This window comes from Onychostoma macrolepis, chromosome 03, assembly GCF_012432095.1.
Source record: "Onychostoma macrolepis isolate SWU-2019 chromosome 03, ASM1243209v1, whole genome shotgun sequence".
Taxonomy (NCBI): domain Eukaryota; kingdom Metazoa; phylum Chordata; class Actinopteri; order Cypriniformes; family Cyprinidae; genus Onychostoma; species Onychostoma macrolepis.
In genome coordinates this window covers 8,746,977-8,773,620 of record NC_081157.1, presented here as the reverse complement: position 1 = coordinate 8,773,620, position 26,644 = coordinate 8,746,977, and the positions used below count along the sequence as shown (strand labels likewise).

The 26,644-nt window shown below is 37.3% G+C and overlaps 1 protein-coding gene and 1 pseudogene across 2 annotated transcripts; both read right to left on the bottom strand.

The window, feature by feature from the left end:
* Positions 1-8,658, bottom strand: part of LOC131537539 (E3 ubiquitin-protein ligase rnf213-alpha-like) — a 72,665-nt pseudogene extending 64,007 nt beyond the window's left edge.
* Positions 8,659-8,793: 135 nt separating this feature from the next.
* On the bottom strand, positions 8,794-20,517 carry LOC131537606 (E3 ubiquitin-protein ligase rnf213-alpha-like). Of its 2 annotated transcripts, none has more exons than XM_058771182.1 (4): positions 16,074-20,517; positions 13,953-14,065; positions 9,202-9,497; positions 8,794-8,954 (listed from the first exon to the last, which is right to left on the bottom strand). In XM_058771182.1, the coding sequence occupies exons 2-4, from the start codon at positions 14,050-14,052 to the stop codon at positions 8,814-8,816; spliced, it is 537 nt and encodes a 178-aa protein (XP_058627165.1). In that variant the 5' UTR covers positions 14,053-14,065; positions 16,074-20,517; the 3' UTR covers positions 8,794-8,813. The 2 variants fall into 2 exon arrangements, with proteins under 2 accessions (XP_058627165.1, XP_058627166.1); XM_058771183.1 differs by lacking the exon at positions 16,074-20,517 and adding an exon at positions 15,087-15,405.
* Positions 20,518-26,644: the final 6,127 nt, after the last annotated feature.

Genomic DNA, 26,644 nt, shown 5'->3' with positions numbered 1-26,644 from the left:
TGAAACCCAAGTGGGTTCAAATGTTTAACAACATTTAGCAGGAAATTAAAATGAAAACCCCAGAAGAACATTTGGAAAACTATTTAATGCCTAATTAATTTAATACCTTCGATCTTGGGGTCTGGGGCCCAGCTCTTCTTAAGTTGTGAGTTGATCGGATTAAACACTGGCTGAAATGGTTTTGAAGTGCCTTTGAGTAGGTGCAATAGTGGTATAACAATGATCCAATTGTACATGTTGTCTCTTTTCACCATGTCGATCAGCACCTCCACCATGTCAGCTGAAGAGGGAATCAAGCTGAAGAGGGAATCAAAATGATCAAGACCTTTCCTCAGAAAACACTGGATTCAAATCTGTTCTCTGCACATTAAACCAATTAACCAAGCTCTATTGACTGCTGTCAATTATCAGAGAAAATTGTTACTATTACTATTAGTAATAATTAGGAATGCAAAAATGTATTGGCCAATAATCAAAAAACAAAAAGACGTGTCAGACTTCAAGTGTCTCTTTTGTACAGGGTTTCTACAGGATTTTTAAGCTCAAATTTAAGACTTTTTTTTTAAGACTCCACAAATAAAATTATTACCATATGAGCGGGTAGGGCAATGTCTATAATACCATATTAAACCGTAACATTACTGTAAAAAGCATGTTTTACAGTTCAGATACAAGTTCACAAAAACAAAAGTTTTATAAATGAAAAACTTTACATTTCAGCCTTTAAACCATTTTTAAGAAAATCAAAATGATTAATTATTATATTAATTTAAACAATTATGAATAAATTGTAATAGAAATTAAGTAACAAATTAGAGGTGTGCGATATTGACAAAAAGAGATTCTCAATATTTTCTGGGATTTTACAGATAACAATAATTAGACGATATTTTGCTGAGTGTGTTATTGTGCTGATATCTTAAGGACTACCGTGGACAGCTGACTCCTGAATTTTTTGATATTCTTCATATTCTGTGTGGTCAGTTCACAACAGTGATAGAAATTAATCTTTACCGTTAAGCCATTTTTTCTAAAAGTGTGCATCATCTTTTGAGTCAAATTCTTGCATTTGAGCTGTTTCCAAGCAAATGAAATCTGTATTAACAAAATTTATATTTGCAATGCAGAGGAAACACAGAAGCTGCATTAGAAGTGGCATTTAGATGTATTTACACACTGTTTAATGCAGCTCTTAGGTACAAATGCATAAATAATGTTTTGATATTTTAAACATAAAACATTAAAACTGATGTTTGAAATTATTTTAAAAAAATGAAAAGATACTTTACATGTGAAGTTAAAACTGCCAGTAGGTGGCAGTAAGTCACTGTTAATTAGGGTGTCATTATGATTGAACCGAATAATTTAAACCAGGGATGTCAAACTCAGTTCCTGGAGGGCCGCAGCCCTGCAGCCCTGCAGCCCTGCACACACATACCATGTAGTTTTCAAATAAGCCTGAAGGACTTCATTAGTACTTGTTTAATTAGGGTTGTAGCTAAACTCTGCAGGGCTGTGGCCCTCCAGGAACTGAGTTTGACACCCCTGATTTAAACGGTTGATTCATTCAGGAACAAAACAGCGCTGTGGCTGTGTTTGGAATTATTTTTGTTGGTGAAATACAGCAAAAGCTAAAATGTAACGTTACGTCTAAAATGTAAGTCTCTTAATATTAACTTCTCGTTCATTAAACTCTTGTATGAAATCAATATCACATTTGAAATCATGCTGACATTTGGAGAGAAAAAAAACTAAACAAAAAACAGCACTCTTCGTGTGATATTATACGAAATGATTTTACATTCGAAACATTTACAGCTCTGCGTGTTTGCAGGGTAAAAACATGCGCCGATTTTTGCATTTGTCTGAACTCTGAACAAAACTACAGTTTTACTGAAAATGCTCTTTCATTCTCTGCCAGCAGGTGGAGCGTTTGGTAGAAATATAACTGTTTCATCGGTAACGGCAGAACACAAAGCAGCGCAGCACCGGACTTTGAACATGCAGCGCTCATGTTTATTTAATGAAATCATAGCCTTTTGAAGTTTAATCGTCACATTAAGCCATAATCGCAATTCTGGTCTTTCCGTCCCCAAATTTAAAACCTCTTGAAATCATAATTAAGACTTTCTTGTACAATTTAATACTTTTTAAGGCCTTAAATTTCATACAACTAAATTTAAGACTTAAGACCTGCGGGAAACCCTGTTTGTAGAATATAGAGCCGTTTAACATGACAACACATTAACACAATCAATTTATTTTATTTTTTTTAATTGCGCTGTTCATGAAGGTTCTATTCGACCCTTTTAATCACTCGTAGTTTAAGTCTGGGTTGCCAGCTTCACTGTTTTCCTCCACCAAGCATTATTTATAGTGTCTCATCCAAAAACTGCAAAGAGCTTTGTGCTTTGTTACTTCTGATAAGAAACTAAGTCTCAGCCCTTAAATATTGTCCATTTTAGTCCAAAATTCTAACAATAAATGCCATTTTGCTGCTCTTAAATGTGGCGTGACAGATCGCAGTGGCGCCTCAGTTCAAGTGGCAGCACAGAGCGAAATAAACATGAAGGAACATCAGAAAGTTTTGAAACATCCAGTACAACTTTCCAAACGTGTCATGTAATTAATCAGCATTTCAACTGACGCCGTTTTATTCGTGTGTGATTACATGAGGCATGATACAGTTCGGCAAGTTTTACTGCATCTTTCAACACCTTCTGATGTTCATTCATGATTATATCTGCTGTTACTTATATATGCATGTTTGAATGCTTTAAATAGACAAGTTTTGGTAATACTTTATTTTAGGGTCTCTTAACTAGTTGCTTATTAGCATGTATATTACTAGAATATTAGCCATTTATTAGTACTAATTAAACACATATTAATGCCTTATGCCTTAACTACCTTACTAACTATTAATAAGCAGCAAATTAGGAATTTATTGAGGGAAAAGTTGTAGTTAATAGTGAATTGGTGTTCCCTATTCAAGTGTTACCCAAGTTTTTATAAAAAATTTAAAAACTACTTTGTGCAATTGAGATGTATACAAATATTTCAAACGTTTTTATTTGAGTGCGATTATTATATCGGAAAATAAATAGCAGTTGACTATAATAGTTTGGGCTCTGTTGTTAATTTTACTTTGCTCTCTATTCATTTACTAACTGCTTGTTTTCTTAAAAAAATAAAAATAAATACTAACTAGCTTCTCTATCCTTTTTGTATTCTATCTATTTTTTTTTTTAATTTGTTATACAATTAACAAAAGCAAACAAGGCCTCTAACACTAGCTTGCTCTATTCTTTTTCTATTCTATCCGTTTTCTTTTGATTATATAATGAAAAAATAATTGCTACGTGTACTGCGTTAAGCTAACTGAGATTTGTCATAGCACTTGCATATCATTGCTCTTTTGTTGATTTTGATTGCTTCCATTGTCCTCATTTGTAAGTCGGATAAAAGTATCTGCTAAATGACTAGATGTAAAGGTAAATGTAAAAGAACTGTGATTTAATGTAAAAAAAAAGAATTTGTGATTTAAAAAGCAATGTGTGAGGCTTCTTTTATATATTTCTGTCATGCCAACTCTCGGTGGGATTGGTATGGTAATGTACATGACAATGTTAATGTATTTGGTCTTGACAGAATAGATCTGCTATGCTGCTGCTGCGGAGACTTGCTACTGTCAATACATCCACAACATGCTGCTGTGAGCATGTAGGAAATACTGCTGCTGCACATATAACACATATGAATAACCCCCCACAAAACAGGAGACATGGAACACAATACAATACAAGCCAATATATGCATGCCGCTGAATATAAGGATAAACTGCTGCATCAGTGGACATGCATGTATCCACACACACAAAGATGAAGACAAGGAAAGACCAGACACCCCCCACAAAGCAGATCTATCGCCAAGACATAATGTACTGCTGCTGCTGTGAAGAGCCATGTGAACCGCATGTGTACCGCACGCCGACCGGCTTAACACAAATGGCCTATGGCTATGTGAGCTTGGGCTACCACTTATTTAGTTTAACCTGTTTTCATGTCCGTTACTATCGACGTGTCCTCAGAGTGATTACATGCTCTAAACTGCCTCTGCTCCAGCTGTATAACCACAGATGCTAAGTGCTGCTGCTAATATGCTTAATATTTTGCTGCTGCATATGATGCAAACTGCTAACATGACACTTAGTTTAAACTTGTTTATGGTTGCTCATTTTTGTATTCAATTAGGCAGATCACGTGAATACACACAGCAATATGGATTAAAAGAGCATTCAGTTATCTTAGATGTTGATTTCAGCTGTTCTGAAGTGTGCTGCCAAACTGCTACATCAAACAAAAGCCAGGTATTTGAATACTGAGCAGTGAGCTCGTTGGCTACTGATGCAGGAGAAAACCAATCATCTGAGTCATGTTATAATGTCATTAGGTCAGACTGAGTTAGCACCATCTAGGATGCCAGAACTCTGTATATATGTACACACACACACACACACAATAGCCTGTATTCAAAATAACTGCACGAGGGATGTTTAAAATATTACTTAACCATGCCTAGATGTGGGCATGATATGGTCTTCAGTTCATTTAAACTGCTCACAGATATTAGAAGAAAACGCTCCCTCAAGATTCTACAGCCTTGGTTCAGTCACTAAACTGTCACACTGAGTAGTTAATTTAGATTTTAAATTTTCTTCAAATCTGTTCTGCTTTGCCACAGTCTTTTGAGATCTTTATAATTTACTAATAACCTGTAAATTATACAGCTGTACTCACTTGTTTATTACTGAGAATGTTTCTGTCATATCAGTCCAGAAAGACAGGAACTCCTCCTCAGGTAATTTTGGCAGGCAGAGGGCAGTGCAGAGACGAGAAAGAGCCTTGCTGTCTAATTCTAGCCTATACCGTCTCCACGCGTACAGCATAATAACAGCAGCATTCAGCGGCTCCATGATGAATGCATTCTTTTCTTTTTTGTCTTTCAGTAGCTCTGGAGTCACATACTTCAGCATGAACTCCTTCAGAAGCTTTCTCACCTGACAGGATGAAATGGAGACAATATACAGAATGTCATGTTGACATCTTCATTTAAGCTACAGTTAATGCCTTTGAGTTTGTGATACTAATTTTCTATCTTTTGCAAAAATTCATTCTTTCTTTAGTGGAAAACAAATTGCATACAATTTATAATTGCATAAAATTAATAAAATATTATTCCAGAGTGTTTTATCCATTAAAGAAGTGAAAATGTCAAGCTCAAGTGGTTAATTGGGCTAGCACTGAATCACAAAAATGAGATTTGACAAAAAAATATATATATTTGCTTGTTCACCATAACTCTCACATACATACATATATACAGTGGGTACGGAAAGTATTCAGACCCCCTTAAATTTTTCACTCTTTGTTATATTGCAGCCATTTGCTAAAATCATTTAAGTTCATTTTTTTTCCTCATTAATGTACACACAGCACCCAATATTGACAGAAAAACACAGAATTGTTGACATTTTTGCAGATTTATTAAAAAAGAAGAACTGAAATATCACATGGCCCTAAGTATTCAGACCCTTTGCTGTGACACTCATATATTTAACTCAGGTGCTGTCCATTTCTTCTGATCATCCTTGAGATGGTTCTACACCTTCATTTGAGTCCAGCTGTGTTTGATTATACTGATTGGACTTGATTAGGAAAGCCACACACCTGTCTGTATAAGACCTTACAGCTCACAGTGCATGTCAGAGCAAATGAGAATCATGAGGTCAAAGGAACTGCCTGAAGAGCTCAGAGACAGAATTGTGGCAAGGCACAGATCTGGCCAAGGTTACAAAAAAATTTCTGCTGCACTTAAGGTTCCTAAGAGCACAGTGGCCTCCATAATCCTTAAATGGAAGACGTTTGGGACGACCAGAACCCTTCCTAGAGCTGGCCGTCCGGCCAAACTGAGCTATCGGGGGAGAAGAGCCTTGGTGAGAGAGGTAAAGAAGAACCCAAAGATCACTGTGGCTGAGCTCCAGAGATGCAGTCGGGAGATGGGAGAAAGTTGTAGAAAGTCAACCATCACTGCAGCCCTCCACCAGTCGGGGCTTTATGGCAGACTGGCCCGACGGAAGCCTCTCTTCAGTGCAAGACACATGAAAGCCCGCATGGAGTTTGCTAAAAAACACCTGTATAAGATTCTCTGGTCTGATGAGACCAAGATAGAACTTTTTGGCCTTAATTCTAAGCGGTATGTGTGGAGAAAACCAGGCACTGCTCATCACCTGTCCAATACAGTCCCAACAGTGAAGCATGGTGGTGGCAGCATCATGCTGTGGGGGTGTTTTTCAGCTGCAGGGACAGGACGACTGGTTGCAATCGAGGGAAAGATGAATGCGGCCAAGTACAGGGATATCCTGGACGAAAACCTTCTCCAGAGTGCTCAGGACCTCAGACTGGGCCGAAGGTTTACCATCCAACAAGACAATGACCCTAAGCACACAGCTAAAATAACGAAGGAGTGGCTTCACAACAACTCCGTGACTGTTCTTGAATGGCCCAGCCAGAGCCCTGACTTAAACCCAATTGAGCATCTCTGGAGAGACCTAAAAATGGCTGTCCACCAACGTTTACCATCCAACCTGACAGAACTGGAGAGGATCTGCAAGGAGGAATGGCAGAGGATCCCCAAATCCAGGTGTGAAAAACTTGTTGCATCTTTCCCAAAAAGATTCATGGCTGTATTAGATCAAAAGGGTGCTTCTACTAAATACTGAGCAAAGGGTCTGAATACTTAGGATCATGTGATATTTCAGTTTTTCTTTTTTAATAAATCTGCAAAAATGTCAACAATTCTGTGTTTTTCTGTCAATATGGGGTGCTGTGTGTACATTAATGAGGAAAAAAAATGAACAAACGATTTTAGCAAATGGCTGCAATATAACAAAGAGTGAAAAATGTAAGGGGGTCTGAATACTTTCCGTACCCACTGTATATACGTCCGTATCTATACAACAGTTCTTTCTGGTCCTCGAATCTGATTTGCTGGTAAGAGTGTGATATTAGAGTCCAACAGTACTCCATCAGCCGTTTCACTGTTTGTATCACTCTGCTTGCCGAAGTTGCCCTATTTCTCACAGCGAGTGTAATGGCGGACGCCCAAATCCACTATGAATTTAAAAATAATACTGTTTTGTTTGGACTTCAAATATGCGGTTTGTTAATAAAGATAACATCTATTAAAAAATTTGCTTCAACGTTTTGGGAGTTGTGAGCTCCAGAGCGTCAGCGGCCGTTCATCGCTCATCACCCCACTGAGAGCGCCTGACTGAGGCCAGATCTTCTGGAATTTACCGCTGGCTCTGATGTAAACGAGATATAATTTGGGTAAATCTAACAGGCAGTCTTTGGTCTCATTAATCTATTATTTGTTCCAGAGCAAATAGTTTTGTCAAAATCTCATATTTATGTAATTTAGTATTAGGAAACAGAGTGTGAGTGTGTGTGTGTGTGTGTGTATATATATAAAAAATACATAATACAATAGTCACACAAACACAGTCTGGACAAAAGAAAGGTCCCCATCTGGATTTAAATAAGCAAATACTTAAGATTTTAGCATTGAATCATTATTGCAGTGATTAATATGTTTCTAGCATGTTGTATGTTTGGCAGCAATTCATTTAAACGCTAACTGATGCAGTAAAGTAGCTTTTCATTTCTAAAAATCACCACGTTGGAAGACGTACCCATGTACATATTACCAATAATGTACATACATAATTATCCAGTTCTAGACTCTTCAGTATTTGCTTATTTAAAACCAGTCAGGCAGTGTATAAATTGCTTGATTGATCAATAGATAGATTTTTGGTGATTTTACACTTACATCTTTTTTACCATAATTCAGTGAGGTCCATTTGACATTTCTCTTTTCAAATACAAAAGGGTCGCTATAGACGTCATAAAACTGTTGCAGCTGACACAAGAAGTTGCTGAGGTTAATTTTGCTCCAGCATCTCAGAAGGGCAAAGATAGTTTCCAGCATGACTGAACCAGCTATTTCTCTTCCCTTCATTATTTTTTTCCTCTGCTCAGACAACACAAAATCTACCACTCGATTTATTATACTTTTTGGTTCTGATGGTTCTGAACAGATCATATCATCATACTGATGCCATTCTCCTGCAATATATGAATATAAGAACACATTTGGTCCATTAAATAAGGAAAATTAAACATGAGTTTGAACTTCTGAGCTTTACCTACCTCCATTAGTTAGGAGATGAGGTTTGACAAACAGACATCTGTTGGTGATTTCTTTTGAAGCCGGGTTGTAGATGTATTCATAACGAAATGTATTATTTTTACGTTTATACACAACATACTTGTATGGGATGGACTCAGATACAGCATCAGTCTTTCTGCATTCACATTTCCCTTCCATAAGAAATCCATGCTCTCCAAGATCCCTGCAATTAAACTATCCTTAAACAACTGTTTCCAGTGATGAATAATCAATAAATGGTCCTTTACTAACCTTAACACATGCAGTTCAGCCAAATCGTTGTCCCAGCTACCAATGTGACTACCGGCCCTTACGAAGATACGATTTTTTTCTGGTTTAAACTTAAAGTCTTTTGAAACAACGGCATGAAAGTGAATGATGAGTCTGTCACTGGAACTTATTTGTTCATTTGATGTTGATTTCTGCAATTCAAAAATATTGATAAGATAATAAACCAGGAAAAATATATATATACTCAAACAAGTTCTATTAAAAATGACATTCATCAGACGATTTTGTGTTCACCTTTTTGGAGATGTGACATACTGACTTTCTGCATCCACACTTTCATTGTATTTCTGGTCAGCAGTAAAAACAGACTTCAGCTGCTCCTGACTGTGCTCGGGCTTCACCGGTGGATCTACACTGGAACCGTGATTCTTCTAAATGCAAAATAAACCAAAACAGTCATCAGTTAACTCCATGTTTATAATGCTTTCTGTGATTATCAACTTTAGCCAGCAGCCAATGGCTAAAGCTTTAAATCCCTTTTGGGCCAATTGTCAAGTTCACTTAACTTTTTTTTTTTTTTTTTTTTATTATTATTTACTTAATCATTTTAAGGCAACGGGTTTCCTCAATTTTTTTTAAGTTAAGTCAACTTATCACTTTTTACAGTGTACACAGCACCTCTTTCTTTGGGTTGGAGTTGTTGATATCTTCATTTGGTTGTGTTGGAGATACACTGACACTGTGGTAACCCAGCACTTCTGATTCAGGTCTGATATCAGTCTTTTCTTTATCAGGGCCATGTGGGATGTTTGAGGATGATTGAGACTCGTTGTTGATATCTTCATTTGGTCGTGTTGGAGATACACTGACACTGTGGTAACCCAGCACTTCTGATTCAGGTCTGATATCAGTCTTTTCTTTATCAGGGCCATGTGCGATGTTTGAGGATGATTGAGACTTGTCTTGTGATTTGTCTAATAAACACAAACAAAGGTCATGCAGCAGTGGTGAACATTTTACTTTGTTGATGTACTTAAGTACATTTTGCCATTTTTTTATTTTTGGGATTTTTTTTTAATTCACTGTACTTTAAAGTATTTCATAAAAACTCATAATTCCTTGTTATCTTAAATGGAATAAAACATTCTGAGATGGGTCCTATTCATGAATGAGCTCATTGTTTTCAATTAACCTGTTGAATTGAGTCACAAATCAAACAATATGGTTCATTCACAAATTGGACTGATCTGACTGCAGCTGTTCTCACTTATTCAATGACCGCTCAGAGTAAATCTCCAGTTAACAATTAACTGAATTGTTCATTTCTGACTCAAATGATCCAAGAACCAAGAGATCCTCAGAGCTTGAGTGTGCACATGACTGATGGCACTACTGTCAAATTGCAGTACTGATCATTTTTAAATAAAAAATTAATTATTACAATAAGAGTTAAGCCCATTGTTTGAAATGCTTGAATGTCAACATTTCACCAACTGTACAAAGTAGGCCACTTTCAGTAAAAACATAACACAAATTACTGCCTCATGCATCTACCTCATTGCTTTAGCAGTTTCATATTACAATAAAAAAAACAGAAGTTTGCAGAGTTCTTAGTATCTGTTTTTATATGATCTGTTGGTAATACCGCATTGTAGCTGTATAAGCGTGATGATGTGCTTGAATGAAACTTCAGCATCATGTTCATAAATACATAAATAAAATAACCTCACAATATGTCCAATACATATTTAAAGCTGCAGTCCGTAACTTTTTGCATTCAGAATTTACAAAATTTATATAATAAGTGAGTACATGAATCCATTTTCCAAACCATGTTTTTGGCTTATCCTGAATCACTACGGTACACCTGTAACAAGTTTTTATATGTTGACTATTTCAGGAGTAGACTGTTACATGTCACTCCAGACTACAGTTCCCATCATCCATTGCACCGATTACACACTCAGCTGAATGCACTGATTACACATACACAGCTATATCCAATCAGACACGCTTTATAAGTCTTGGACTTCCTCTTTCAGATCGCTGAGTATTGTTTAGCGTATATCACTCTTCTAGCGATAGCTACATTACGGAGCCATTCCAAGTTTCCGGTCCTAGTTTAAGTCTAATCATTTTGTGTTGCCTTGTTGTCTGGTTCCTGATCTTCTGCCTGTGTATGTTGGATTAACCCTTTGCCTGCTGTTTCGGACTATGTTTGCACCTCACCTGGACTATTGCTTGTGTTATTTGGATTACTCCTCATGTCAAGCCCTCTGGATACTGTTCGCCGATCGTAGACTCACGCTCGCTCTAGGAGTATTCTTTGCCTTGCCTGTGATGTACCCGTGTTATCTGACCCTTGCCTGTTTCTTGACCACGCCTTTGTAAATAAAGCCTTGCACATGGACCCACACGTCTCACGTCTCGTTCTCCCTGTAACACGTCATTCTACAGTCATAATTACTGACTTTAACACACAGGGAAAATGTGTAACAGACGCCTCACAGATAGCCTTCAAAAATAATGTTTTATGTTTTAATTAAAAGATAGTTAACATTAAAATGTCAGCAAAACCCTAAGAATTCACAACATTTTTTACAATAGTGCTCTCATTATAACGATATGTATATGACAGAAGTTATTAATGTTCTGCATTTCTGTTTTGAGCTCCGCGCGCTGAAGATGACCAGTAGAGTGAAGCATTTGATAGCAGGTTTTTAATCAATGGGATTTAACTCATCATTTATCTCATATAGAATATGCTTTGTTATTTATACAACATCACGTTAATATTATGACTTATAGGCTATCTGCAAAAAATGCCCTGAATGCGAACGTGTCTGCGCGGCTCTGAATGAACTCCTTTTGTGGATGCGTTCTTCGAGCAACAATGTGCAGAAACAGGGCAACTAAACTTTAAAAATTTACAGCGTCTTATTATAATAGTGTTCTCATTATAATGTTATGTATATGACAGTCTCAGTCATAGTTATTAATATTCTGCATTGTTGCTTGTCCTGCTCACACTGCGCGCTGAAGAGATAATCACCGTAGTACTACAATGAAGTGCTTTACAGCAGCTCAACAAATAAACAATACACACATGATATATATAACCGGCTGAAATCACTCGTACCCTGATAAAAAAAAAAAAACTCTCCCTGTGTCAGTTTGAGTCTTGTTAAAGTTTTAAATCCCTGCCGCCAAGATGCTCCTCTGCCTTACACGGATTGTGGAAAGTGAAACTTAAATCTATAGGGGTGGTTGGATTTAGTCACGCACGTTAAAGCTTCTTATTTACAGCATTATCTTAACAGGATGTATATTAAAGGGGTCATATGATGCGATTTCAAGTTTTCCTTTCTCTTTGGAGTGTTACAAGCTGTTTGTGCATAGATAAGATCCCTGAAGTTGCAAATACTAAAGTCTCAAAACCAAAGAGATATTCTTTATGAAAGTTAAGACTTGTCCATGCCCTCGTAAAACATCTCATTCAAACACACCCCCACATGTCTATAATGATCAGAATGGTCAGTGTATGACATCACAGTACTGCGAGAGCCATAAGAGAGCAGACGGATGCTTTCGAATAGCTCTCGCAGCACTTTGATGTCATACACTGATCATTCTGCGCAGCGCCGCGTCAAGTCGAACACACCTCATGACACTGTGTGGGAAGATTTGCATAACACCGCCCACATGGATACGCAAAGAAAGAGGGCATGATTTTTATTCTCACTGTAGGATTGTTGCTGCCGCCGGCGCCATGTCATGGAGACGTTGTTTCATTGTGAAAGCGAAAGTACTTTGTTTGGGCTTCCAAAAGAGGACACAACTAGAAATCAGTGGTTAAGTTGTATTTACAAAACTGTTCCAGAACAGTTCAACCCAAATATTAGAGTGTGTGCAGCGCATTTTACGGAGGACTATTTCCTGATCCTGGGAGAGAGTAGCCTACAATGTCAGCTGTGCACAAAGGCTGTTTTATAAAGTGGGGCAATTCCACAGCCTGGATGCCGGGACGGCATCACAATACGGTAAGAGGGAGTAACATTTACGTCTCACGCTTGAGGTATTCGGCCAATCACAACGCACTGGATAGCTGGCCAATCAGAGCACGCCTCGCTTCTCAGAATGATGAGCTTTGTAAAAATCGGAGCGTTTCAGAAAGGCAGAGCATAGAGGAGGAACAATAATGTACAGTATGTGGAAAATAATGTGTTTTTTGAACCTTAAATGGCATAAACGCATTGCATTACACCAAACACACAAAATAATGTTCTTTTTAGCAACGTCATGTAGCCAAAATGGCATGAGCACAACACCCCGCGAATATTCGACTGTGAGACTGGTATCGAATCAGGCTCCTCCTAATTGTCGGCTATTCGAAGTCACCCCTAGTGCTCAATAGTTCTCATAATATGAGAATCACTCTAAAGGAATCTGAAGTAAACATGAAAATCCATATTTTTCTCCAGTGTAGAGAGGTGTACAGGAGTTTTTTTTTTTGTCTCTCAGTGGATGCATATGACCCTTTCACCCTGCAGTTTTCTGTAAAATAAACATTTTCTGTAATATAATAATAATAATTTAATCAATTAATCATAACTAACGTTTCCCTTTGGTGGGATTCTCTGTGATTGGTATGAGATCCTCCCAAGTGGTGATTAAAGCACATTTAAAGGCATTGTCTGGAGTCTGTCTGTTACCGCTGCGCAAGTCCCAAGTGATCAAAAGGGATGAGATCACCCATAGCACCAGTAGTAATTCATTGGTAAACTTAAGTCACGGGTGAAGCCCCATTCACACTATAAGCGACACGTAGCAACAAAGCAACACAATCCCATTCATTTCAATGGAGAGCTGGCGATTTCCAGCGACAGTAAGCGATAGCGACCGTTGGCGACGCGACAAAGTTCAGAATCCTTCAACTTTATGCAAATGAAGAGCGACTTCCGGAAGCGACAGCCAATAGGAAAGAAGACGGTAGAGCTCATGTGATTGTTCTCCTCTCAGCCGGAGATAAACATACGCAATGGAAGAAAGTAGGCTCTGTTTCTCATTCATTTTTGTTTCTATGTACGGATTTAATTTAGATTTAGATTATATTTAGTCTTTTGCCTCCAAAATGTTTTAAACATTTATTTCATAATGACATTTCCCCCCATTTTAAATTTTTATTATCCAATGAAAGGTTAGATATTTGTGATTTTTTAAAATAAAAGATCAAAAGGATTTACAATACGGATTAATTTTCACAGCCTTCTTTGATAATATTTACCAAGGGTGCCGATATTTTTGGCCATTACTGTATGTATACATACATATATTTTTTTTTTTGTAAGAACCAAGTAAAAGAACTAACAACAGAATGGAAAATCTGGAAAAAGGATAGAAATGTGATGTATGAAGAGTCAAGCTCCTACCTGGTGCTGTCTCAGTTGAGAGAGATGACAGCTTGTTGCCACACTCACAGCAGAATTTTGCCTTTTCTGAAGACACATGATTGCATTGAGGACACTTCATTCTGAGATGATGCCTGCAAAGAGCATGAGAGTGAGGAAAGGGAACTTATCCTTTGCTCCATAACACACAAATGGTCACATGATTTGTAAGAAATCCATATTGCTTTCATTTACCATTTGCTTATAAACCAATGTCTGCACAACTCAGAATCAATAAATACAGATTTGTGACGTCAATAAACAGCAAAGAGGCAATGCTTCATCTGTTTAAGACAGACTATAACAAGTGGGGTCCAATAGTTAGGGCACTTATTTAAATGTTTCTATTCTGCCCTTTGTATTTAATTGAACGCAAAAAAAAAGATAGTTCAATGTTAAAATAATTCATGCAATATGCAATTGACACCGAAATGTCACAAATTGATTGACATTATTACTACATTTAAGTGTTTACAATTTTTTATGTATTTTATGATACTGTTGTGGATGCAGTTTAATAAAAGCGAAGTGAAGTTACAGTAAATATACAGTAAATCTTCTCTTGGTCCTGAGCATAGCGCTCTCAAACATGGTGAAAAGCACACCTTTTGTGACACCTTCCGTAGAAATGACTGTTTCAGTGCAGACATTGAGTTTGAGAGCAAGGATGTAGAACATGGAAATAAAGCATTAAGATAAATGAAACAAATAAACAAAATGTTTGGGCAGATCAGGTTCTCTTACATATGTCGCCAACACTACACCTTTTGCATCTCTCCTTTGTCAGACACCCATCTCAGGTCTGTACTAATGAGCTGATGATCTGAATCAGCTGTGCTTGATTAGATATGACATGTCTGTTTAACACATGAAACGTTCTTAGCTCGCATCTATCGACATCCTAGTGTCATGTTCTGTACAAAATAGATATTTTATCATTAAAGTTTCACATCAAACAGCCATAACAAATCTGATAAGGCAACACGCCAGTTAAGGGAATTTTCCTCAGACAAGTTTACTTAAAACGATAATCTGTCAGTGTTAATTTGCCTGCAGAAGATCTACAATCTGATCGCTTCCCTAATAAAGCTAAACAAGCTCAGATTTGTTTCTTACCCAGTGAAGGAGTCACAGATGAGCACACATCGTGTATCTGACACAGCTCAGTTCAGATCATGTACGTTTTCTCCACACGCGCTGAACCCAGTAGCCCCTCACTGCAGTACAAAGATCCAGGGGGTGGAGATGGGTGGGTTTAGGGATCAGGGGGTGGATACAGGTAGGTTTAGGTAAATGTAAGGTTGGAGGAGTTGGATCTAGATCCAACCACACCTCCTGGATCTTTGTACTGCAGTGAGGGGCTACTGGGTTCAGTAGTTCACTGAAGCTGGTGAGGAAGGGCAGGGCACTTATCTTACATCTACTTTCGTTTTGTGAAAAAAAGAAAGGGCGTGTATCATTATAACATTAACTGTAAATAAGCAAGAAAGAAAGCATGAGGTACATCAGCTGAATGGCTTTGAAATGACAGCAAAAAGTGTTAGTTTCCCTACTAACAATTCTTGGTTCCCAGAACGTTCTGGGAACGTTAGTTTTTGGTTCCCAGAACGTTATTTTTTATGGTTTGTTTTTGGTTAGCCAGGAAAGTTTTATTAACAAAAATAGAACGTTCCCATAACGTTAGTTTTTTGTTTGTATAATGTTATTCTAACGTTCCCAGAACGTTATTATAACATTTCCCTAACCTATTTACTCCAGTATGATTACTCCACTGTAGGTCAGTAATCATTCAGCACACACGACCCAGTGTAACAAATTGCATGGAAATTATCCGTATGGACGCTAATCAGCATTATAAAACCATATCTTGTTTTTATCTATTGTTTAATTAATAAAAAATAATCTGAGCACATCAACTATCATATGTAAGATTAAATCTGTCCATTACGGGGTAGCTTACCAATATTTTATTTCTTCAGCACCAAATAAAAATTACTTCACACAATGTATGGCTTATAAAAAATGACGTTTATTCACAGATATTAAAAAAATAATAAAAAATTACTTGATTTAAAGTAGGATATCAGTACATTCATTTCTTACCGCTAGTGTACAGTTTGTACAGCGGGACACTCCTCTTTTGATCCATGAACAAAAAATGTCTCACTTAACATCATGTTCAGTTAGGCATGTCAAATCCCTCCGAAATCATATTTACTGTCATAACTATATTCATTTTAAGTAATCATTCAATAAATAGATCAATAATCGAGCGAGTACGAGTAAACAAGTAAAATGAAATGACCGTTAATTTTTAAATTACGCAAGCGGCTCTCTTCAGATGAAAGCGCGTCATGGAGCAGTGGCCTTTTATTGTGGGCAGCCTAAGGCACACCTGTGCAATAATCATGCTGTCTAATCAGCATCTTGATATGCCACACCTGTGAGGTGGATGGAGTATCTCGGCAAAGAAGTTCTCACCAACACAGATTTGTGAACAATATTTGAGAGAAATAGGCCTTTTGTGTACATAGAAAAAGTCTTACATCTTTGAGCTCAGCTCATGAAAAACGGGGGCAAAAAAAAAAGTGTTGCATTTGTAATTTTGTTCAGTGTATATATATATATATGTGTGTGTGCATCTTGTATCTTTGATTTGAACTTTTATACTTACCCTGGCAACTGTTTTATTGTAATTTATCTTTTTGATTTTCCTTTTCTTCTTTTTATTGTTGTTTCTTGACAAAATATTGCATGTTACTGTTCTTTGAAAAAAAAAGAAAAAAAAACTAAAGCCGGGTTCACCCAACAAGAATTTTAAAATCCTAAACGATTATGAAATCTGGCTGCAGCACACACATAAGAATCTTTTTTCTTTTCATTTTCTTCTCCTCAAATCTTACCCATGCACACACTACAAGATTTGGACACCAAGATGACCCTCAGATTCTTGGAAACAGGTTTGTATATTTAACAAATGTACAGGTTTGTCTTTTATGTTTTCATTTTGCGGTAATGTTAAGGTGAAACCTACAAATCACAGTACAGAATTTCAGTACAGGAATGGGGCCACTACTGTATCTGATAATGAAACAGGTGTGCAGCCCTACATCAGGTCTTGAAAGATGATTTTCTAAAGGTTCAAAATTCTTAATATTTTTATCATTAGTATCACAACAGCAAAAATTCTGGCATACAGTATGTACAAATATGAAGATAAACAGCATACTTCATAATGACAAACTAAACATTTTATAAGTTAGTATGCTTGACTGAATTGATTGAACAATTTAGTTACTGCTGAAAAGTGTAGTGTTATAAAAGTGTGTGTGTGTGTGTAGGGGTGACTTGAACTTGACTTAGAAATTCAGTAGTTACTCTAGGAGATTAGATGAGGAGAAATCTTTTATGTTAACTGTTGTAAATAAATATTTTGTAATACATTTATATTTGCAGACACCAAAATCAGAGGAAGAATGGCGAGCAATTGCCAAGAACCTTGTGGAGAAATGGCAGTTTCCACATTGTCTGGGTGCCCTTGATGGCAAACATATCTACATCCAGCCCCAGCCCACAGTGGGAGCATGTGGTACAACTATAAAGGCAGATTTTCTGTTTTCATGATGGCAGCTGTAGATGCAAGTTATAGATTTGTTTATATTAGTGTTGGTATTCAGGGCAGGGTCTTGGATGCTGGGCTCTTTGCACATTCTGACCTGAAGAAAGCACTGGACCAGGGTCTCCTGAATGTTCCTCCTCCAGAAAAGCTTCCCTGTTCTGATATTGTGCTACCCTATATGTTTTTGGGGGATGAGGCGTATCCACCAAACCCTACCCCTTCAGGTAGCTGGACCACAACCAGAGGGTCTACAACTATTGGCCTTTGCCCCAGACAGTGTCACCAAGATCTCCCTTGCTTAAGCATGCCTTCTGTGATCGCCGTTCAGAGGCCTACATGACACCAGCACTGGCAGTCTGGGAGGATGCAGACCACAGAGTCAACGAGGGAGCATGGAGGAGAGATGATCTGGGGGCCATGCAATGTGTGCCAGCTGAAAGGTCAGGGAAGCAGCAACGTGACCTCCTGAAAGATTACTTTGTGTCACCTGCTGGCCAGGTGCCATGGCAAGAAAAATACATTTAGACAATGGACAAAAAGAAGTGTTTGCTAGTTGTAGTTTAGTGATGTATGTAATGTACATAGTTAAAAAGTGATTTGATATGTGGCCAAGTATGGTGACCCATACTCAGAATTTGTGCTCTGCATGTCACCCATCCAGGTGCACACACACAGCAGTGAACACACACCCGGAGCAGTGGGCAGCCCAGGGAGCAGTTGGTGGTTCGGTTCTTGCTCAAGGGTCTCTCCTCAGTCGTGGTATTGAGGGTGGAAGAGAGCGCTGGTCATTCACTCCCCCCCACTGACAATTCCTGCCGGACCTGAGACTCGAACCGATGTAGCCTAGCTAACAAGCATGTTTAAATACAAATTTTTAAATGTTCTCTTGTGTTGTTTCTTGCCCGTTTTTAACCACAATTACACTTGGATCATATTGACAATACACTTAGCCTACTTTGAGCATTAAATGTGATTTTAAATAGGCTTCCATTTACACTTTTATAAAAGAGGAGACGGGGGTCAACTTTTCCCCCTCTTTTTATTTATTGGATAATTACCCAAAACAATGCATTTCACTCTGTTTGCTTTATCAGAATGCATGTTATCTGAAGATGTGCATTATAAGAAAGAAAGAAAAAGCCTTAATACAAAATTAAGCAGGGCCTTGGCATCCGTGACAAACAAAACTATCTTTTATATTGGGTCTGTTTACACATTCCCAGTGAAACCATCCGTTGCAGCTGTCACACTGAATCTGAAAGAGACACAGACGTTATAACATGTTTTGAAGCAGGGTGAAACGAAGAACAGTTTGCTAATTTGCAGACCCAAGAGTCTTCAGTGTCTTCTGTGTATGGATATTTGTCCCCACAGGCCAAGCATAGTTCAGAGAGGTCCTCTGTGGAAATAAATTAAGCAAAGTGATGCACATAATATTGGTGAAAGAATGGGTCAGCTGTACCTTATGTCCATTTTATATTATACATTTACATTATATATACACCTGTTTCTAGTAGAAGACAAAGGCCTATGTCTTGGCGAATGACATTTATGTTGGCCACTGTGCTTTCAAACTCCAAATCTATTGGAATCAGATTTAGTGGCTATACAGTTTAGTATTACAGTTTTATTTGTATTATTTCTTTAACATGTACAAGGAAAAAATTAAATATAGTTTATTCACAAAAAAAAAAAAAAAAAAAAAATACACCATATACATATTAGTCTATTTTAAAATAAGCCTACATGTTGAAATGTGTCTGTGATCTTTCTTTATTTCATTGATTGATCCGGGATGTGAGGACTTGACTTGTGTTAATTTCTACATTTTCCAGCTCACACAACTTACACACAACTGCAGTCATGCACACCATGGAATTTTAAATCACTAACAAACACTACATTTTAGCTAACATGATTTCCATGCTAGTAAATGTTCAAGTTGGTTGAGTAGCCTACTTTTTTTGTTAAAGCAGTCTTCATGCATACACTGAAAAAAATGATTATGGCCCCAATTAAATTAAGTTTCAATTTTAATTCAATTTAGCTAGTTTAAACCATTTAAATTTAGTTTTTGATTTTAATGAATATATATTAATTGGTATTGTGCGAATTACATGTGTTTTAGATCCAAGCCATGCGAATTAATCAAATTCATTTAAAAATATTAAATTGGTTCTATGCGCATGCGCGCAAATGCACATTTTCCCTGGCGGCAAAAGGAGTTTCCAGTCAGGTTCACGGTGGGAAGTGAAGACATTTTCGTTTCAGCCCCGGAGTTTCCATCATTCGATCTGTTTGCACAGTAAGTAATATTTCATGTAATACAGCACCATTTATTACAGTAAATAGTTTGTTCGCTGTATAAAGAGTATAATATGCTCTAGTTCCGAACAAGATTTCACAGCGACCAACGGTCACATCCTACTCCGTGCGCACGCACACACAAATAACGTAAATATTACTTTTTTATGTGACGAAATGTACTTTTAAGAAATTTTTGGATGTAAATGTAGTTTTATAAGCTTAAAATACGCCGTTTATTTCTAAAGATAGCATCTATTTAAAAAAACTGCTTAAGTGCTTTCAGAGATGCGAGCTCTAGGCCAGCATCATCTGTTCCCGCCTAAAGTTAGCTTTACCACAGCCAGACCTTCGGGAATCTGCCGGCTTCTAATGTGGTTAAACATGAGATATAAGTCTTTTTGGACGGGTATTTTTAATTTTCTTAATTATTTGTTCTAGAGCAGTTTGTTTTGGCGGTGGGTAAAGTAACGTTAGTGCAAGCAGTGGCGGCTCATCAGGGGAGGCACAGCTTCTCCAAAATTTTGAGGTGAAATGGAAGGAGGATTTACGTTAATGTTAATAAAATTCACAATTCATATATATACTGTATATATATATATATATATATTAAAAAGGGGGAAGGGGGTGCCATAGTTTTCGTCTTAATTACCCTTGATTGTATAGACTTGTCAAAGACTAGTTATGAATCAAAACAATGTCTAATAACAGTTTCTTTTTATTTAAAGTCAAAGAGATGACTTCTTGAAAAACCTGGAAAACATCACCATAGGCATATGTGTCATTAAAAAGGAAGGAGGTGTTCTTGGAGACTACGACGATATTGGAATCGTTGTTGGTGGAGTAATGATTCTTGAGCAGATCAAATCTGTGGCACAAGCCTGTGCATTGATGCTGGGTACAATCTATGTGCTTAATTTGGCATACCCAAAAGAACTAAAATACTACTATGAATTTGTTCAGAAATTCCTTATGCAGATGGATTCTGAAAGGCTCTTCCCCCAAAATTCAAGGACTGAAAAACAGTTTAATGCTGTAATTGTAATGCAGGCATGTATGTGCAGGCTCAGCATGAAATGTTAGTCCAGATGTCACAGCCTACATTGCACTATTTTCCGTTTAAGACCTGTATATCAGTAGTTCAAATATTTTTAAATTCCCTTACAAATTGCAATTTGTTGCATGACGTGAACACTTTATTGTGCAGTTTTAGCACTATTGTTATGATTCACAACTGTACTGTTGCCTGTTTCCACATGATATTTTTATTAATTGTGCAATGTTAAGTCGGCACTCCTGCTTTTGTAAATTTGATTAAAGATTCAAAGATTCGAGTGGGGAGTGAGCAAACACATCTGCCTTGGGGGGCGCCATACTTTGTGCAGTTTTAGTTTTAATGATTCACAAACAATGTGGCCTCTTTCCACATGTGAATTATTATTTTTTTTTGTGAATGTGCAATGTTAAGTAAGCACTTGTTTTAAACACTTGTACCCACAAAAAACTTATTGAACATGCATTACATTTGACGACATTAAAGATGAGCTTAAAACATTAAACTTACTGCTGTGTGTATTTGTAAAACCATTTAAGGAGCTCCCCTTCAGAAAAAAAAAATTATATTTTTTAAGTTAAGTGGTTGCAAACAATTTATTTAAAAATGTTGAAAGTTAGTCAAGGTATGTGTTTATTTAAATGTAGCTAAAACAAACTGATTGCAACCACTTACCTTAAAACAATTTAGTAAATTCAATGAATCATTTTTTATCAGTAATAAATAAATAATTTAAGTAACTAAATAAAATTGATTAAATTCAACTAAATTAGTTTATTTAAATGAGCTAAAATAAATTGATTGCAAACACTTACCTTAAAAAATGTTAGTAAATTCAATGAATTTTTCAGTGTAGCTTTCTCTGTACAACTAAGTTATTTCCTCTATGCTCTTTGAAAACAAACAAAAAAATCCTATTGGCTTTTTGTTGAGGGAACCAGTGTGATGCTAACAGCCGATCAGTCTACAAAGTGACTTCAGCTAAGATCAACACATACAATTCTAGCAAAAGCACCAGGGTGCTGCAGGGCTTGCTGATCACATGAGGCAAAGTTAATGTAGCATCCTCAGTGCCTCTCTGTGCTTTATAAGCAAACTGCAATTGGTCTGACAAGTATTTGGCAGACGCCCTAACATAACCCTTTCCATGCATTTACATAGAATGCTGGTAAGGGCGATAGGTCTAAAATCATTAGGTTATACAGGGTTGCAGTTTTTAGGCACAGGGATGATTGTGGTCCTCTTCCAAGAGAGTGGGACAGTATGTGTATCAAGCAAAATCTGAAATAATGTAGTAAAAACACCTTTAAGTTGGTAAATGCACCCTGCAATGGCCCTCCGTCTAAGACCATCTGGGCCAGGTGCTTTATGAGGGTTTACCCTAGCAAGACAACCAGCTATCTCCTCCTCTGTAAGAGTGATGGTATTCCAAACTTGGCAACAGTCTTGGTCAACCCTACCTCAAATAATGTAAGATGTCATTGTTTCTGTTAACTTGTTTGCATTTGCGGAGTTATCAAAGAAAATGTCCCAGTTCGTATCATCATAACATCATCAATTTACAGACCTCAGACCACAGCGCCACTTCTTTTACAATAGGCTTCTCTTGTTTGAGTTTGGCTTTATACATTGGCAGCAGATGAATACTGTTATGGTCTGACTTAACCAGTGGTGGGCGAGGTAGAGGTCTTCTCGGGTCCTAAAATCCGTCCCCGCCCCGAATTACTTCTTACCTGAACCCAACGTGCATAAATAATTTTTTTTTTTAAGATAAACCCGACCCGAGACAGACCCGATGAAATAGACCTGAGTCCGACCCGACCGCATTTATTTTTGAACCCGACTGGACCCAAACGTAAACGTCATTGACGTGTGCACAGCCTGCAGCCCTGCATCGGTCCGAAAAAATCCCGGGGTCCTGCTGACTGATTTGGCCACTGCTCCATTACTTTCTTTCAGTTTAGTTACTTATTTATTAGCCTATTACCTTATATTTTTGCCTGCCTGATGGATACATGTTATTTCTGAGTTTGGCTTTCAATTGTAACCAGTGGATTTGAAATATAAACGTGATCGTTTTATAAAAATTAAATCGATAGGTTAATAAATCATGGATTTGCTAGTTTTGTCTGCAACGTTATTTAGCCTACCTCATCTCCGGTGAAGGGCTTCTGCACACAAAAAAAGAAAAGCCTTGCATTGACACGCAATGTAATGAAGTGAGTAGATTTCCTAATGGATCTCATATCTATAAGGTAACAAACGTATGTTCCTTTTTTACATGCGTTTCTGAAAAATGAACTTAACATGAATGCACAAGTAGGTTACGCATCCGGGAAAGTTTAAAAGAATTCAGGTCTAATCGGGTCCATTTGGGAAAAGCACATTTATTTTAATTACCCGAGGCTGCTAATACCGAATCGGACCTGTGTCCTAGGCACTCTAGGGCAGAGGTCTTCAACCCTGTTCATGGGGACCCACTATCCTGAAGAGTTTAGCTACAACCCTAATCAAACACACCTGAAGCAGCCAATCAAACTCCTCAAGACTGCTTGAAAATTGCAGGCAGGTGTGCTGAAGCCGGTTGGAAATAAATTTTCCAGGAGAGTGGATCCCCAGGAGCAGGGTTGAAGACCTCTGCTCTTGGGGCGAGGCATGGCCTTATAAGCATTCGGTATGTTACTATAACACTGATCCAGAGTCCATGAAAGCCATATGGGACAGTCTGTATACTCTTGTAATGTTGGTAAGTGACCAGAAAGTTTGCAGTTATTAAAATTATTATTTATTATTAAGCATCCGCACGTTTGACAGCGTTATCAAGGGAAGAGGGATTCGAGACGGAATAAGAATTGCGCACCTCACTTCCGGAGCCTGGTCCGAATACCCCCTCTTGAACGCCTTTTCTTCAACTTCTTCGCTTTAAGCTTAGGTTTCCGTACAATTTCAGGGCAATCGTGCATTAACAGTTCAAGATCCAGCTGTCCAGCATGTCTCCCTAGTGACATCAGGTGCTCTCTGGAGTAGGTCACATCTTGCCCAGGGCCAGACAAGGAGTTGTTGATGGAAAACAGTGAAAATAAGACGTTCAGAATTAGCCATATCCTAATTATCTCCATAGTCCACAGTGCAGGAAACTCTGCCACACAATCACAACAGAACAATAACACATAGCGAGACACAAACTATAAACAAATAAATTATGTTTAGCTCAGGCCCGGCGCCAGAGGAGTGCTTTGCTCCCCCATGGACATCCCTGTGCCCCCCCTCCGGACCGAGGGGGACGGCCGGACTTTAGTTTAGCGTGTATAATAGTCTAACTCATAGTGTAAAATAGTCTAACTGATTGCTTTTAGATGGAAAAGCTGCCCATAATTCCTGGTCTAGGATCAGTTTTCTTCGTAATAATAGCATAACGAAATAGCTTTGACAAACAATCCAGTGTATCTTCTGCTTTGGAAACGATTTTACAATGCATTTTCGCAGAGGGGAGCAAAGTAGCCTATCACAGATCTGTTTGTTGATTTCTACAACGCAGTCGCTTGTTTATGTTGGAATCCACGCACTCAACGCTTTTTGTCCAGCGCCGAGTTCTATCATGCTCCTAACTTCATAAAAAAAAAAAACATGTTTCATTGTGTGGTCACATTCATTGGTTAAACAGAACTTTGTAAGATCGTGAAGTTTTTAATAAATTTAAAGGGAGCGCTCTTTGCATGCTGTATAGGATAATATATTGAGAATTTAAACAAAACAAGCAGCCACGTACGACACACTACTACACTATATAGAAAAAGATAATCATTTCAGAAACACAGAGTGATGTGATTCTGCAACCGAGCCTGGTCCAAACGCAGGATTTATGTAAGGAAATGGTTATTAATTATTTGTATTGGCTGCCATGCCAAATCATGCACCTGCTTGCTTTTCTGTTTAATTTAAGTGATTTTGTGAACGTATATGCTTTAATAACAAATAATTGTAACATTTTACGATAAGGTTCTGGGCCTGGTTTAGCGGCTTATGTTTAGAGGCTCTGGGTCAGCTGCCGAGCAGCTCCCCGGAAGCTATAATCAGCCTCTAAATTGGAGCCTCTAGCCCTCTCAAAATGTTTCAAAAGATTCTAGGCCTCATGGCCTCTGCATCCCTGGTACTACAGCTGGGCCTGCTTCCGCATGAGACCCCTGCATTACTGGCTGAAACCACAAGTTCCGCCCCACGCGTGGCATCACGGACGCCTCCGAGTCAAGGTGAGCCAGGCCTGTGTAGCTGCTCTGGCCCCTTGGAAAGACCCTCAGTGGTTCGAGCAGCACCCCGGAAGCACTGTCAAATCTATAGAGCTGACTACCTAGGCATATGGAGACAGAGCACCACAAACAGAGTGTGAAGTCACGTCTTGTTAACACAAGGGTGAAATTCCTTCATTCTCTAATGTTAAAAAGTTATTTTAATTGATAATTGAAAAAATGTGTCTAGCATGACCTGTTGCAAAAATAATGAAATATGACATTTTCTCCCTGCTTTTCATAGGTTCTACAGTTCTGGTCGCTTTTGAACCAGTCATTGCTTTAGAGCAGTGGTTCCCATCCTTTTTTTCACAGGGCCTGCCCTATGTACAGACCCCCAATATATATATATATATATATATATATATATATATATATATGCAATAATAATAACTTTTTTTGTCTCTAAGAAATGCACATTTGACAGTAGCTTGAATTAACAGTTGTAGTAGCTTGAGTTAGGATTAGGGTTGCCAACCGTCCTGTAATTTGGCCTTAATTTATGTGTCCCATAATTATTATTATTGTGGCTGTTGTTGCTTTAATTATAAAAATTAAGACAAATATATCACTTTTATATTATGATTGTTCTGTAAAATAAAATGAATATTTGATAATATGAAATAAAAATAATTATAATGCATTATATTATAAGTAAATAATTACAATTATGTTATTTACGGTACAAGTTACAATACTAATATTTATGGAATAAATTCCTCTTTTTCAAATGTTCAAACCCTCCTGCTTTTCACATGTTAAATTCATGCTTTTCATTTTTATTTATTTTTTATTATCGTCAGACTTTATGCAAATGTGTAAATAAAGTAAACTTAGCACGTATTGCATTTCAAAAACCAGATCATATTATGTGATTATTTTGCAGCATATTATTAACTACAGCTATTAAAACCTTTTTTGTTAATTGAAAGGAAGCTGAAATTAAATTAAATAAACTTTAAATATAAATATTAAATCAGAAAGTTAAGCTAAATAAAAATATGAAATAAAATGAAGCACTAAAATTACTAACTGGAAATAAAAACTAAAAAAAAAAAAACTCAAATAAAAACAAGTTTAACCTAAATAGTGATTGGAAAAAAAAACATGACAAAAAATTAATATTGAATTAAGATTAAAATAAAAACTGAAAATATAAAGCTAATTTAAAATAATAATAAAAACTGTAATAGCATACAAAAAAAAAAAAAAATACTAAACTTACACAGTTGTCTGTTGCTGCCCCATTTATTTATTTTAATTTTACACTGTGTGCAGTCATGGTTTAAGACAACATAGGAAACAGAAGCAAATTTCAGACTTCATATTTGACTTTACATATTTGATATATCAGGGATTCCTGTCCTCTGTAGAAAACTCATCATCAGGCCAGTTTATGGTCATGGCCATG

What these genes read in the sequence shown, in the direction of transcription:
- LOC131537606 (XM_058771182.1), bottom strand. Translation starts at nt 14,052, where the DNA reads ATGAAGTGTCCTCAATGCAATCATGTGTCTTCAGAAAAGGCAAAATTC. An exon ending in CTCAACTGAGACAGCACCAG is followed by an intron (nt 9,498 to 13,952) that starts GTAGGAGCTTGA and finishes TGTGTTTATTAG; the next exon opens with ACAAATCACAAGACAAGTCT. An exon ending in ACTCCAACCCAAAGAAAGAG is followed by an intron (nt 8,955 to 9,201) that starts GTGCTGTGTACA and finishes TTTTGCATTTAG; the next exon opens with AAGAATCACGGTTCCAGTGT.